This window comes from Dermacentor silvarum, chromosome 1, assembly GCF_013339745.2.
Source record: "Dermacentor silvarum isolate Dsil-2018 chromosome 1, BIME_Dsil_1.4, whole genome shotgun sequence".
Lineage (NCBI taxonomy): Eukaryota > Metazoa > Arthropoda > Arachnida > Ixodida > Ixodidae > Dermacentor > Dermacentor silvarum.
In genome coordinates this window covers 69,101,589-69,117,687 of record NC_051154.1, presented here as the reverse complement: position 1 = coordinate 69,117,687, position 16,099 = coordinate 69,101,589, and the positions used below count along the sequence as shown (strand labels likewise).

Sequence of the window (16,099 nt, the reverse complement as noted above, 5' to 3'; positions counted from 1 at the left end):
TGTCCTCAGGCTGCGGTGTGAATGCTCATCCGTCAAAGCGCGCGTGTAAGCAAATACGTGTTTCGGCGCCATGCCTTCCAGAAAAACCGAAGCTTGTATGATCGTACACCGAGTTCGCATCTGCCTGGAGCGCAGTACAGTTGTGGCGGTTGAAGCGTGTTGCCATCTCGGGATGTCGAAGGCGCATTATAAATAGCTGTCTCCAGCACATACATGCCGAGTCAGCTTCGCGGCCCGAATCCGGCGGTGGCTCGTGCGCGCGAACTACGCTTGGCGCGCGAATGTGTGTTTTGGCACGGGGAGGGTCGTCTGGTGGCCGCGACTCGGCGCCGTTGTCTCACTGGCTAACATATTGGAGGCGTCCCTAAATAGTTGGCTGCAGAAACCTTGGCGATGTCTGCGGTGGCCATGCACAGGGCGGCAACCCAGTTTTCTCGGCGCCAGCCCGTTCGTTCCGGTAGGAGTGCGCCCCACTTCCTTCTCCTCCCTCCCTCCCTCTGGCTTGTCAACCGCGGGGCTCTGCCCCCGCGACCAGACTCTTGGCAGTTGGCCACACATGCGGAAGATGGCACTTGGTGCCTGACGAGGCCTTAGGCGGACGGCGCGTGATGACTAGTGGCTCCATCTCGTGGGCGACGAGGCGACACGAGAGTCTCTTTCGGTCGGGTGGCAGGCGAATCCAGCTGAGCGCACAGCAGTCGTCGTCGCGCGGTCGCTGGCAGCCGTGGCAGCTGGCTGTGAACTTGACACACGCTCCGAGAGGCAGCTGTAGTGCGCGCTCCGCTGTCCAGCGTGGACGTTCCTGCCCTGCCCAACGAGGACAAGGTTACGCGAGTGGTCCTAGTTACTCCATTATCTCGGCCCCGACCGCTCGCCCACGCTTTATCGCTTTTACGACGGCCCTTCCTCCGCAGTTTATCGTTTTATTGGTGTGTGCGTTTTCTCGCCGAAGCCGTTCGTCCTTGCACCAGACGCTCTTTCCCAGCGCGGAGGCGTCCGCTGGCTGTGCGTGGCTCACTCCACGAGGACTTTTTGATAAGGAAGCTGCCAATGCAAGCGCCGCAAGCTGGCGACCGCGCTAGTGCGCGGTGCGCCCCTTCACAATGAAGGAAACCGACCATCATCCCCGCGCGGCCGGTGCGCTCTCCGGCAGCGAAAGTGGTCAGCTGGTCCGCGTCGCCTCTGTGCTCCGGCATGGCGTGCAGGGCTTCCGGATGTTCGGCATGGTCGCCCTGTCCATGTGCAACTTCAAGTACCCCGCCTTTCTGCCTCTGGGCCCCACCAAGATGGTCCGCAAGTTCGGTGTTGCCTGCCTGCCCGTCGCCGTGAGTTGCTCTCCCGCGGGGCGGCTCGCTGTATACCGTGCTGCCGCTCACGTAATGTGCGCCTCGTTGTTGATTGATCGCCACGGCGATCATTCGGTGACAAACATGTGTAGTGACGCTGCCGGTGTTGCCTTAGTATCTAGCTGCAGCAGAAGAACAGTGCACCGAGAAGCCTGTGGCGGCTGATCAGTGCATATCGCTTTTTTGCAGCGTGTTCTCGTCGAGATAGCCACTTGTTGACGTGTTAATTTTGCTTACAAGATCTGAGTCGAGCGAGTCTAAATTTACACACGCTACGTTTTTCCCGAAAATTCTTCTTTCCGCCTTTTCCACTGGCGATAGAGTAAACTGTATACGATTCCTTGAAGCATATACAGTAAACTCTATAGAGCTCGGATCACCAGCCCAGCGGTGCGTCGCCTAAACGCGTTGCGTTGGCGTACCGTGGAACGTGTCGGCTACGGTACCAAAGAGGCGTTAACGCTTCAGTAAGCGTTGTGCTGTCATTTTTTTAAAAACTCCTCTTGAGGGCACGTGAGCATGGTTTCTGTGCTATCACCGCACGCGCACGCTTTTCGAAGAATCCTCAGAGCTGCTCTGGGTAACCCACATCCTGCCAGCCTCGTTACCGAAAGAGCCGCATAAGAAACTGTCGACTGTTTGGCCCAACTCAAGTGCTTACGCTCGTTGGGTAACGGTCGACGAAAACCCATCGGCTGTTTGCTTCGCTGTGGTGTTTCCTTCGCGCGCGCTTGTCGGCAGAACAAGGGGACGCTCGTTGGTCCCTCCGGGTGGCCGACTGGCCGGCGCCTGAAAGTGAAAAATGAACCCATTGTGTCGCGCACCCCTGTCTGTCCTCTCATGTGTCCGGTGGGGTCAGCTAGGCTCTGTTGTTTCGCGCCCAGTCCGCCCCCCCCCCCCCCCCTTTTTTTTTTTTTTTTTGACCGCTTAACCGAACGCACCTTCTTCGGGGCGGTCCCTCGCTCACCGCTGCTGTTATGGCTTCGCTTTCTTTACACCTGCACTGTTGCCGGCGGCGAGTCACGTTTCGAGGAATCGGTCGGGATTAACGCCGTTGTCCCACCGCTGTGAGCGCGTTCCTGCAGCTGAGCTCACATGCTAAATTCTTTCCAGGCGATGTTGAGCGCTCTTACTATTTATTTGCATCGTCCCGTGGAGTGCGTTCGCCGAACGAGCGCATTCCGAAGGGTCGTTGATAACAATCATAAGACCGCGTGGAATGCGTCGTGGCCCCTGTTAGGCCCCTTCACAACTTGGGCGAAGCCGAAAATGCGGTAGCTCCGAAGCTTTTACCGCTGTGGTTGTGTGTTCGCTTTCCGTTCTTTCTGTAGCCTTTGTGTTGTGAGTGTCCCAGTACCGCCTTGATAAAGGCAGGAAAGTAACGCTAAGCCAGGCTAACAACTTCATCCTGCTTTTGAGAGAAAATGTGTTTTCCCTTCGTTGGAGACCGTATTCCCGCTCACATGTTTGTCCTTTTCAATGGCAGCAGTTTCCTGTATTGCTCCTTTCCGCATCCTGTTAGTTTCAGATGGTATTATGTGCGTTTATTCTATTTTTTCGTGTTCTCCTTTCCGGCTGAGCTTCAACAATGCCCCCCCCCCCCCCCCCTCCTCCTCAAGAAAAGAAAAACACTGTTTTCGCTTACAGTATCTGGTATGACGTGGGTGCTATTTAAACTGACATGAAAGGTTTTTGGCCCCTGCTTAACGGCGGATGTGCCGTGATAACTAACATAGATATATCCTGTTCCGGTTAGACATGCGTGCGCACAATTTTACTTTCGGTTAGGAAAGTTTATGTCGGTCGGTGCAGACTGAACTTGGATGCCGTGGGTTCGCGCCGTCTTGACTTGCTTCTGGCGTCGTGTTGTCTTAGGCGTACTCTCAGCCAGTGGTGTAGCCAAAGAGTAGTACACGTTACTAATCTGACCCAACTGACTGCATAATACAGCCATGATCGACAGTCTACTGAGGTCTATCCGGTGTATAAGCATTCACGGTCGTAATTGCGTCGCTTCTATTCTACATTAAGCATATCCGTGGAAAACAAAGCGATTAAGACTTAGAGATTGACTCCAACCAAATAAGGAAATTTACTAGCCCGACGTTTCGGAACCAATTCGGCTCCTTCTTCAGGGGGTATTCTTCGGAAGAAGGAGCCGAATTGGTTCCGAAAGGTCGGGCTAGTAAATTTCCTTATTTGGTTGGAGTCAATCTCTAAGTCTTAATCAATTTTCCCAACCAGACAGGTAATTCTGTCGAAATGTTTAGCTTCAAAACAAAGCGAGTATTATTGCGATAGCAATTATATGGGCACTGCGGGCGCATTTTTGCCATCGCCGTGGGACGTTGCTCTGTCGCTGAAATCCGAGAGCGAAGAGGCGCGTGGTCATTTTTGTTGGGGCCACAACCCATTGATTTGCCGCCACCTCATGCATTGCCCACCGATGAAAGTTCGAGATTTGGACTGCGGCGTGTATGGCGTAATTTCCGGTTTATCCAGGACTTCTCACCCGGTCTTCGCGCGCTTATGGTTCAACTTAATTCAGAACTCTTCTTGGTAATTCAGCTCATCGCAAGACCATGGCTATTCTCGCCGTCTAGCTGTTCACAGTGACTCGAGTATCTCCGTATAGCGGGCTTACGTTATTTTCAGCTTTTTGAGCCATCGAGATTTTTCTTCTTCCCTTGGTGGTGTCAACACAAATATATTACGTGTTCACAAATTATACGCTCATACCGTCTGCCTTATACTAGCTTTGAAACAGCGGAGTTTTAACCCCAATACGCATAGAGGACGACACGACCGGCGTGTCGTGTTCCCTTCTTCGTGTCGTGTTCCCATGAAGTTCTGCTTTTTTCAAAAGGCAACTGTCAGGTAGTGTTATTTGCAAAGTATCAAGAAAGCAGCTGTACTTCCACACGTGCAAAGATAGGGACCTCAGGGAGAGGGAAGAACGTCTGGCATCTCCCTTCCTGGGTGAACTATTTTTCTTGGCCTTTGTCCCCGCTCGCGCTTTATTTCGGTGTAAGTAGCAAATTCGAATGTTCATGGCGCAATATCCATCACGCACGCGGTATATATGAACTGCGATCGATCGGTTAGCTAGGTTCCATTTTTTATGTTAGAGGTAGTCGACGACCGAAGATTTTACCAGTTTTTGTTATGACTTCCTTATTAGGAACTTGGTCCGCCATTCGTATTGAAATCTCATGCGACCTAATGACTGCGTCCGGGGTTCTTGACGCATCAGATGACGGTGCGAGATTTGAACGAGTGTCTGGCCGCATTAGTTCCCGACAAATTATCATTTGTTCACTGGGTGCACGGCGAAGTGCAGTGTCGTGACGTCTGACCCATCGCTAAGTTGTTTATCAAGCATGTGGCCTGTGCGCAATCAAGCTTCCTACGCGATCTGGGCAGTGTGCGAAACTTTCAGCGCCACAACATTTTTGTGCCGGCTATGCAATCTATATGACGGCACGTGCGCCTGATAGCCTCGACCTGCGGTGTTTGCATGCTTTGTTTTCACTCTCTATTAAAGTCGTGAAAGCCAACATTGAAGCCGCGTTATCGAGGAGAAACGAGCTCTAGCAGTGATAAGGGTTCATTCATTATATATGTATATACTCGAACCGATTCAGCCTTGTAAGGAGGCTTAGTTGGTGCCTCATGTCCATATATAGCGCTGCCAGATCGCTCCGAACCGACCATTGTATACCAATAGCGTACGCTGAAGGCAGGTGACGAATTACCGTGCTGAGCATACGTATATATCTGAAACGTTTATCGCGCGTATTTATCTGCCGCGAAATACTATAGCATGTATTGAGAGGCGACCCGAGTAGGCAGAGATAAAAGATGATGCTACTACGCCTTACGTAACATGCACCGGGTTCCAGCGATAAAAGTTTGATTTCCGCGTGACTTTCGGATTTTTCCTGCTCGCTTTTCCGACCGCGCGTGCGGCCGGGGCCGCACAATCTGCGGCAGCCCCTGAACAGGTGTCGTGCCACTTTCTCGAGCACTTGACGCCTACACCTCCGCACCACACGAGCGTCGGCGCCAAGGAAAGGTCAGGGGCCGGCGGCGAAGTCGGTCGACAGAAGGGTATAGGGAGGGGGGGATGCACCAGCGCGGGCTCTCGGCCCAGTCCTGGCACACATGCATTGCGGCGGCTGAAGTCCCGCGCTTCAACGCCTACCGCCGGTGTCGTAATGTATCGGTGACGCATCGATTCGTGGTCTCAGTCGTAAAGCGTGTGTACGGTGTACGCTGTGCTCCTGAAACACGCTTCGCAGGGAGTGCACTTTTCGCCTGCGGAGGCGCGCGCGTGAGCAGAATCACTTCTGCCCGCCCGCTACTTCGCACGTGTCTAGAGCCATCATTCGAAACTGGCCGTCGCCTTGCCGCTAGCAAGCGTCTGCGCGTGTTTGCACTGTGTCAATTACACGCTCTACTCGCTGTCGGTTCCTGGTTCGAGTCCGGAATTTTGGCAGTGTCGTAAAAGCAACTCTCGTAATGCTAGTGTTAGCTTACGACTGCTTAACGCTTGTAAAAAAGGCGCGTTTTATTTGTAAATCCCATCCGTATACATTATAGCACACGGTTAGCCGAGCGTGTAGTGTCGTTGCAAGCGTACTGCGCTGTGGTTTCGCTTTGACGTCGAGCGCGTTTTCATGTAATGTTCTGGATGTGCGTGCCCATCGCGCAGTATTTAGCACGCAATGATAAAGGCAACTGCCACCGTGCCTGTCGCTGCACTTGCAGACGGTGCCCACTGTTGGGCCTTCTTGCTTGACTTCCCGCGACTCGTCCTCGCCAGCGATGTGACGAAACTGGTCCGCCCTTTCAGGCACGCTGTGCGAGTTCAAGTGCGGAATGATCGCTACCAACATTTCGCGAGCCCTCGCTTTCCTCCGCCTTGGAAGAGAGGCGATGAGTGGCGAAGTGAACTCCCTTCCTGACTGCAGTTCTTCCTGTGCGCGTCTAGGCAGGCGTCCCGCAGATGCGCTTTCTCCGACCAGTTCGACAGCGCCAGTGTTTAGGAAACGGTTGGGCGGGGGGCGTTGAACTTATAAAAGACAGGCGCCTGGTGCGCCCCGTGCTTCCGGTTGCGACGGTGTCTCCCTTCCGAGGAATCGCCGTGTAGTTGGCGGTGGCTTAGAGCACGCAGGACTGTATTCATGGTGTATTTGATTTCACGTTAGTTTATAATTAATTCCTTACAATGAAAGAAACCAATACAGGAGTAGTTAAAGGGACACTAAAGGGAAAGCTAATTTGAGCTGTATTGATAAAGTACCCTTATATATACAATACCGAAAACCCGCTTCTACCATGACATTAAGCTTGGTAAGTCAGAAAAGATGCGAATAGCGAAAGTCTGCTGTGGACGCCGGCTTGAGCTTCCCACACCAGCTTCTTGTGACGACGTGCATTTTTGACGGCGTCTGCGCAGGCCGAGTTAAGTTTTTAGTGGTAAAGATGGACTACATTGTATTTCAAAGTAGCCAGAGGTTAAAGTTAGCAAGGTTCGATAAACTTTTACGAGACACAATGGCGCAAGTACGGGAAAATACATTGAAATCCGTGACTTCGCACCACCGACATACACGCGCGGAGCTATCGCTGCGAAATTTGGTCTTCATTTTTCTCTTCGACAATCAAATTATTACCGCGAAATCATAGAAAATAAGCGTTTGACTAGTATACCTTGACTAAACTCAGTTTACTTTTTATTTCGGTGTCCCTTTAAACAACGGTTTGAGATAGGGGTGTGGCTTTAACTTAGCACTATCACATGCCAGCTTATGGACCCTGATTGCTAGATTATATGTAAGAAAATTTATGAATAAGCTTCAGATGCATGACCAAGGGCTGACAATATTGTTATAATAAAAAGTGCAAGCAGGTTCGTTCGGCGCGTTTACTTTTTGAGCACGCAGTTTCGTAATTATGTCAAATTTAAATGTCACCTAATGTATACATGTAGATAAATTTAGCTAGGGGAGATCAGCTGAAATGACTGGAAGTATGTGCATTCAATGCACATATATATATCCGAGTGCTACAGGGCTGTGGAGACACAACAGCGTTATTTGAAAAGTTGTTGGTACTTGTCGCTTTGATTTGCGAGATAAATGCAGCATCTCTGCGGTTTGAGCTTGAGAAAATGTGTAGAGAAGATCGTAAATTGCCCTCGTAAAACTGCCAGTTCTCAATAAAGGCACTTCGCATTTAGCACGCCAATATTTTCGCCGGAGACTTTGGTCTTGTGGGGCGTCATTTCATTCGCGTGATTGCGAGAAGCCCGCAGTTCCTGTTCGTTCAGTATATATCCGATGGACTTCTAAGCGCCCGCTTCAGTAAGTCCGAGTGGTCCCCAGCGGTTACTAGCGAGAGTAAAACCAGCGTCTGAAACGCAGCCTCCATTGTGGTCTCACGCTCGGAACGCGCTGGCTCTTCCAAAACCTACGTGCGCGCGCGTGTATGTATGTACAAGCGCGTACAAAACTATGCGTGTACACTTTCGGCATCGCATGCAACGTTTCAAAACGCTGTTGGCAGTTCGCTATATAGGCTTCCATGACGCACGCGACGTTGGTGATACTAATGGAAAATATAGAGCAAAACGGACTCGTACAGTTACGACCATGCTATAGCATGCAGGTAATCCGTCCTGTACAGTGTGTTGCGCACAGACCCACGCCGCGCAGCTGTTTTCTACTTTCAGAATGGTCTCGTTGTAGTGTTGCCTTCATGCGTTCGCCGTTCCACTAGACAGACATGCGCTGACGCTCTTTTCCTGCTATTTTGCTGCTTAGGCGGAACGTCGGATCGAGGATTAGAATTCTGGGACATAGGGTATAGATTGTGGTACAGTACGAGCTGTGGAAAGCGAACAATGTTATTAACAGTTGCACCTTGTACAGATATGTACCAGGAGCAACTGAAAAAAAAAAAAAAATAGCGCTGCTTTGTTGTAGCGCAAATTTTGCAGAAAGATCACATTTTATGGTCCGGATCGTTCATTGTAAGACTTGACACACTTTTTAAACTTACCTTTTGTTAAGAACTGCGCATTTGCCTTTGTCTGCGCCCATCGCAGCCCGCCATGTTTAAATTAAAACATGGCGTCAGCAGTACGGCAAAGCATGTCCTTCAATATTGGTTTCTGTTAGTTGCTCGGTGGTGCACCCTAGAGGTGCAGGGCAAGACGAATTTGAAGTTTTTTTTTTTTTTTTTTTTTTTTGACAAACCATGACACGTAACAGTGTAAAATGTTATATTGAACTATTCGACCCATCAAATGTTATGTTGCTGTAAAATTTGAGCAATAACAGTAGCGGTAGGCGCCATTTTTTTATTTTCTACGATATTAAGAGAAAAATTAACATTCTCTGCATAAATTAACTACTGCTTTTTACGCTTGCCTTCGCGCTGCGCATGTACATGATCGTCTGTACATGATCGTCTGACACGTGCATGGCCCTGCCGGCGCCCGACCGCTCATGCAAACGGCGCAGCGCCTTGCGATTGGTTCCCGGACCGTTTGGCGACTACGTGACCCGGGGAGCATATACACATTACTCAGCTTGTGTGCAGCGTTCATTTTCACCAACCGACGCCGAGCGACATCGTTCGGGAGCCGCTTGGCGCACCGCGTCCACCACAGTAACGAGGTGGACAGGAAAGCAAAGAGGGCCTGTGCTTCGCCGTATTGAGTTAAATGGGTTTTGATATAAGGCTCCGAATACGGGTGCTGGTTTTTCGACAACTTTCGTCGCTTTGTTGTCTGCTGCTTAATGGTGTGCTTATGCGCGAGTAAGCACATTCTGCCGCCGGCGTTTTGTCGACAGTCTTGCTTTTCCTTTGTGCTCAGCACTAGTCGCAAATGAAGCGCAAAATGCACGAGAACCGTTTAATTTTCGCACGCTGAATTGTTAGCGGCCGCAAGGCCACATCGGTGTCCTTGAAAAGCGCTGCTGTAAATGGGCTTTCCCACCTATACCGCGAGGTCCCTTTCGCTTACTTCTCTTGCACTCACTTCTTTCTTCGGGCCACGTGAAGTTTGTACAGTGAAAGCGCTGAGATTGTATCGTATGGAGGGTCATGTAGTGGCCACCCGCAGTGATGGATTCCTGTTCTGAAATGCTGAACAATGGCAAGAAAAACAACGCCTAAATCGCAAACAAGAACGACTCTTAGCGTCTGACCTACTCACGGGCGGCCGAAAAGACTGTTCTTTGTGCTTTGGAGCTAAACGCAATCTTAAAACACTAAGCGCTTATCTATTCGCGACACTCCATGCATGTTCGTGTGCCCTGCAATTATATAGATAATGGCTGCGGGCTCTGTGCCGCTGCTTGCGTCATAACGGCAGACCGGAATAGCCCATCATTCAGACGCGTCTGTGGGCGAAAGGTGAATGGACTGCCGCTTTATGCTGCTGAGATTATCTTTACCCTTCCACGCTAGTATTACGAGGCGAACACCTTCGGGCGTGTAGTTTTAAGGAGAGAAACTGCCCCTATGTTTCGCTGCGATGTGTATAGCTTCCATCATGGCATGATGAACCGCACCACTAAACAAACACCGTGCGCGACTATAGCCCTTTGTGACCATTTCGCTCTCCGTGTAGCACGGGTGCTTAACTCGCTCACCGACTTGACTAGCCAGTGTTCCTCAAGGAAGCCTGCTACTCATTAACCTCATTCGCAACCGACATTAAAGCAATGAATCGTAAATTACGTTGGAGTCATAGTACGCTGCCATATGTAATGACGCCAACTGAAGTGAATGCCGGGATTTGTGTTCTGTTCTTTGTTGCTAATTGGCTTGTACAAGACAAGCTGCTTCGTGTGCTGAACAAGAAATAAACGTAACGCCGGCAGACCTTGCATTGTTGTATCGGTTATTTTGTGTGCACTGACTTCACATGAGCAAGTAACATCGGGTTCGTGTGGAATTCAACTGTTCACCCCTGGCCTCCCCGTGATTGACTCTTATGCACCTGTCCCTCTATGATATCGTTCACTATTGGCCTGTTTTAAAGCGAATAGCTTTATTTGGCTCTCGCTCGTTTTCGGCCTCTGTGGTTGGCATCGGTTGGAGTTTACTGGTCTGAGTTGGAACACAGGCGCCGACGCAAAGGGCACGCGCGTTGCGGGGCGCGTTCCTTGCCGAACTGTCGTAGCTCTTTCAGACGCACGTGCTGTCCACCTTTGCCACCGTTATATATGTGCTGATCTGGGTTCTCTACGGAATTACGCAATGCGGCAACAAAAGCTACCTAACTAGCCTCACTGCAATAAATATAAGTGGTCCAAGTGCACCATTCCTTCAATAAAGCGAATAACTGTCTTGAAGCGTTCGGCTATTCACTTGCATTGACAATCATCTTCGATGTTTTTTTTTTTTCCTTCGGGTGTAAGGGCATTGCAGAGAAGTAATAAATACGTTAAGCTAGATTGGTAAATTGCATTGCCAGAATTTCAAATAGGTGTCGCAGAATGGTGAATGTAACTTTGGATATGCCGTAAATGGCGTAAAAACGAACTTCGCATTTCCGGGCATGCTTTCGAATAAAGTCATATTTTTGATAGCTCAGTACTTGTTTTAGATTCCTTGGCGTATAAAATAAACGGAAGACTAAACCTGCTAGCTTGTGTCTACTTTTACTGCTCATAATTGACAAAAATAAGCCAGAATAACGTGTAATATTTGACGCCTTGCGCAACATTCAAAAGGGGGGAACTTGACTTTCATTTTCTCTGCTGATGGAATGCAGATGGTTCTGAAAGAGTGATCTGCTAGTATTCTTTAATTCAGTACTTCTGTTTATTGCCCCTTTTACGAGCTTCTCATTCCCATATTTCATAGCTAACCAATTTTAAAGCGCTTGTAAGCACTAGTCATTTTTATGACATTTACTTTTGTCGTATAACTCCATCGTTAAAACACGATATATATAACCGCTAAAAACTGAACCACACAGTCAATTTTTATTGCACAAAAGATTACGAAATCGTCAAAATCCTGCAACCAGCCCGACTCGTGGCCCGAAATTGGGAATTATTGAAAATATAATGCCGTTGTTTAGTCTTTCCGCGCGGAAACTCAAGCTGCAGTGAGTCACGCGATTTCCGCCGAAAATTTTTATTTGCCCTTAGTAGCACACTTGTGGTCGACTTTGTGACAGCAGCTAGCGTTAACGCGTGTACCAGAGCCGGTCAGATAGACTGTCAATCACAGTGTGAACGCTAGCCGATGATTTTGTCCTTTTAACGGGACAGTAAAGAGCAGCATGATTTCTTCTGTATATCAGTAAATTACCCAGTCTAAAATATCAAAAACACCACTCTTACCACGATTAGCGCCTGGTTAGCCAGGAAAAGTACAATAAGAAAATACGGGTGGCGACGCCACCTTGAAGTTCCCGCACCAGTTCGCTGTGACGTCATGGATTTTGACAGCGTCTTTTAGGGCCTAGTCAATTCTTCAGCGGTAAACATCGACTGCATTGTGTTCTAAAGGAGCCAGAAATTAAACATGGTGAGTTTCGGGAACTCTTACTGAGCCAACGCGGCCTAAATACGAAAAAAAAAAAAAAGTTTCAAATCCGTCATGTCGCAGTGACGTACCGGTGTTGGGAATTCAGTGTGAAATTGAATAACTAAAACTTCGACCTTCAGTTTATCTTCTAATAATCGACCTATTTCGGAATTAAGTACAAGAGTTTTCAAAGAACGCTTTGTCCGTCTAAGCTGATTTAGTCTCCCTTTAAATTTCTGAGTTGCTGCGCGTAAAGCGAATGAACACGCATTCACTGGCAGATCCAGATGGGATAGGTAGTTCTTTCTCGTGTTCATGTACGTGCGCGTCCTTTCCTTCCTGCATTTTTTTTTTTCCCGTTTTTACCACTCGGCCCGATAAACGCGCACTGGAGGGCGCTGTTGACCGGCCCTAATTAAAGTCCCTATATAAGAAAAGTACCGCCATCTACTCTTTCCTCCGCCGCCTCCTCTCCTAAAGCGCTTGCTTTTTTTCTTTACTTTTTGCTTGCGAAAGCCAAGTCGACGGTGGCGCACCTAGAAAGTCCACGTTGAAGCTTTCAGGCCGGGCGCGCGCCGCCGCCGCCTCCGGCGACTGCGGCTGCGCAGAGGACTTTCAACATGGCTCTGAGGCAGAAAAAAAGAAAATATAAAGAAGTGAAAAGCGCGCGCTATCATCGTCCAATCGGAGGTACAGGAGAGAGAGAAGCGGCGTTTATCAAAGGATGGCGGTACTTTTGTTATATAGGGACTTTAGCCCTAATTAGAGATAGTGCCGCGTCTCTGCGCTGCTATCGGGCATCCTAGTGTGTTTTAGTCTTTCTGTATATGTTAAGGAACACTAGCGTGTTAGCGCGTACTTTAAATATATATACTAGCATTTTCTAGTTTTCTTTTTTCTTTTTAAGCGCAGCGCTGTCCGGAGAGAGTGGCTATAGCCACTATAGGCTTGGCCTCGACTCGGCTAGCGCGGTACCGTTTGAACAGTTTCCAGGCAGTTTCCAGTTGGTGTATGCAATTGGGCTTTTGCTGAGTTGAATGCGCCGAGTTGTACTCATAACGGCGTCGACGTCCCTTGGCCGGCGGCGTTCATTGACGCCTCAGCGCCGAGCCTGAGCGGCGTCCGCTTTGCGTGGGGCCGGCGCCGGTGACTGGTGGGCGAGTATCGGGCAATCCCGTTCAGACACCGCGCGCGCCGTTGTGCCCACGCTATTCGGCTAAAGGCGTAATTGGTGCCTGGCGGCTTCCTCTTGCAAGGCCACAGCGCCCAGACTCTTCAGCGCCGCGCTAGTTCCGAGAGATGCTGACATGATAATTATTATATAAAAAAGAAAACGCAGTACTGCTGGGCGCAGCAAGAAAAGCGTTCTCTACTTGTCGTTTTTCCGGTGGCCCAACAAACACGTAGCTTTTTGAAGCATGTGATGAGCACCTGTGGTCACGTATTTCATCCATCATTTCATGTGGTTTGAAATAAATTGAAAACCTCACCATGGGCATGCAAGCTTAACTGTACCAAGTAAGCGTGTGATTAATATAATCGATGCGACTTCAGCCACTATAACTTACTTGCTCTACTTGGTTCATTCAACTATTGTGTACATGACAATTGAAATGTTTGACAGGGAAGTAAATTTACTAGTTAGCAGTGTTTTTTTATTTGTTGGCCCTGGTTTTCCTCGTGCTGGTTGTCCAAACTAATTTTATGGGGTGAAATGTTTTCAACATCTTACGGGACTGGTGCCTGAAACATTTGGTATTGTTTTTCCAGAGGCAGATTGAAAAGGGCAATGACCTTCTCGAAGAGGTGGCCATGACATCTTCGGTCACAGGCTCGGCCAAGAGCACTCAGGAGCTTGCAGTATCACTCAAGCATCACCTGGAGTGCTTTACAGAGAAGCTGGAGGACACTCGGGAAAAACTGGAGGACACATCGCGGTGCTACCTCCTTCTGGACCATGTGAGTTTCAACCGCTTTTGTTGCCGCTCCAACAACTGGAGCAATAAAAAAAAGCTATGGTTGTCAAGTTTATTGCCTTCCACAAAGTTTGTACATGTGTTTTAAATCCTTTGATGCCTTAAAATAAAATAATCGATAATAATAGCCACTCCTCCCTTCCTCCCCTTCTTCCCCCGTGTACCGTGCACGTTAAAGAACCCTAGGTGGTCAAAATCATATCTGGGGTTTGGCACGTAAAACCCCAGAATTTAATTAATTTTCTTCTCCCCTTCTCCTAATAACCACCTGGGTGCTGCGATCTGCACTTTACGAAATGCTAGCCTTTGGAAAAATGTGTAAACACTGTGCTTTGACTACTGCAGCATTCAATGTGGGACCATCATATTAAGTATGGTAGTTAACTGCTGAGGTTGTTCTGGTACAGTGTTGATAAGTTCCCTTTAATATTCAAGCCATTTATTGTGAGGACAATGCTTGACATTGCTGTTCTTGATAAGCTGTCATTTTCTTGCAGAACAGTATGCTCTTGTAATTCCTCTGAAAATATGAGTTTTCCAAAGCCATACATGTGGAATAACTGTTTTCTTTTTTCATCCCTAGAGCTATGAATGGGCTTTGGATGCCATGAAATTTGTGTCAAGTATGAAAATGGATAGTGCTACCACTCCTGAAAGCATGACACAGCTCATGAGGCTTCTGCAAGAGTATCAAGAAGAGCATCCTGCGCCTTCAGAGCAGAACTTCAGTGAGATGCAGGACTTGGCTTCTAAGCTGGATAACCCCAAGCTTGTGGAGCAGTGCAAGGTTTGTAGCCTGACTAACACTTTTCTCTGCTACACTGTGCAGTAGCTATATTGAGTGACTCAAGTTTTAGAAGTCGTGCATACTTGTTTCGGGCTTTGTTGTGTTGACAAATGAAGGCCACCACTAGATGTCATCACATTGATGTTAGTGGACACAACCGTGTCGATGTAGTAAGTAGCCACTCTGACAACTGCTGCCAAACTTTAATGATAATTTTCCTGCCTTACTGATATGATTCTCAGGAGGTTAGATAGGGATGATCAACCTCCCTTTCAAGCAGCGACATCTTGACAGCGTGCGAGAGATAGGGGACTTCTTACTGATAAACATGTCGCTGTATTGCTTAATTAAGGTGGATATCCAACAGTAGACATTTTTGGGTGAGCTGGTGCGAATTTTAAATATAGCTTCAGCACAGCTTAGGCGAACACAGAGACAACACAGTGCGCTGAAAAACAGTTGTCTTTGCATTTATTTATGTTATGCTGAAGCTAGCGTGGGTATCTAAACTATTCTGCAGCAGAAGGGGAGCTGTTATCAGCAGTTGACATTTCCAACTAGTATTCCTTCCAAGTATTCACTGAGCCTAGTGCTGTTTAGCTATAGTGATCAGACAAAAACTGGTGTTCAGCATGAGTCCTGATCGCCTCCAGCAAAGCAACTGTCTTTCCTACACTTAGCTAAAATGTTGGAACGGCTCTAAAGCATAAGAGCAACTAAGTTCTTTGCTTGGACCATGGACTAATTCTGTCTAGAATCTGTTCGACTGTCTTAAAAGCTTCATTTAAATTTAAATTAAAGCTAAACCCAGCAGTTCTCGGTTATTGTGATCATTAAAATATTTGTTCCCTTCATTCATACTTGTGCAAGCCGTTCCTTGTATCATGACATGATGAAATATGAAAGACAGACTAAGGGAAACGGACGTCAAGATGAAACTGTGACTCTCAACTAAAGTGCTCTGTCTTGTATACTCCTCATCTTTGTCTTTGGTGCCATTTTATAATTTCCCCACACCAACTCACCCAGCTGTTCTTACTTCTGCAATGTGTTTGTTATATGCCTTAATCGGAGGCAGTCATTTTCTTTGAAATACTATATTGAATAACTTTATTTCAATAAAAGGCTAGAACATACTCATGAATAGTAATAAAAGTATGGTGGGTCACGCTATTTGGCCAAAAACACAAAGATGTCTGTAATGCTTCAAGTTGTCCTACATTTGCACATACTAGAGTAAAAATTAATTTCTTCTTGTTGGCACATAGAGGTTTGTGAAAAAGACTAATATTTGTAAGCAAAGCAAATTATTCATCATAATCCCGGATATATATATTCCACATATGAGTATTGTTTCCAATTATTAACATTCCAAGTTTCCGCCTTGTGCTATATGAGGATTCAAACCAAAATTTCAACCAAAACTTGAAGCT

At 47.9% G+C, this 16,099-nt stretch overlaps 1 protein-coding gene and 1 long non-coding RNA gene across 5 annotated transcripts in view; both read left to right on the top strand.

Moving 5' to 3' along the window:
• Positions 1-16,099, top strand: part of LOC119465271 (puratrophin-1) — a 464,152-nt gene that overhangs the window by 413,280 nt on the left and 34,773 nt on the right. For all 4 annotated transcript variants that reach the window (XM_049669232.1, XM_049669230.1, XM_037726072.2 and 1 more), the window contains 2 exons: positions 13,674-13,862; positions 14,463-14,666. In XM_049669232.1, the coding sequence (XP_049525189.1) occupies positions 13,674-13,862; positions 14,463-14,666 (393 nt within the window). The remainder of the gene's footprint in view (positions 1-13,673; positions 13,863-14,462; positions 14,667-16,099) is intronic.
• Positions 5,969-10,134, top strand: LOC125946380 (uncharacterized). Its single transcript, XR_007467529.1, has 3 exons — positions 5,969-6,817; positions 6,866-7,664; positions 7,704-10,134. It is a non-coding gene; the product is annotated as an uncharacterized LOC125946380 (long non-coding RNA).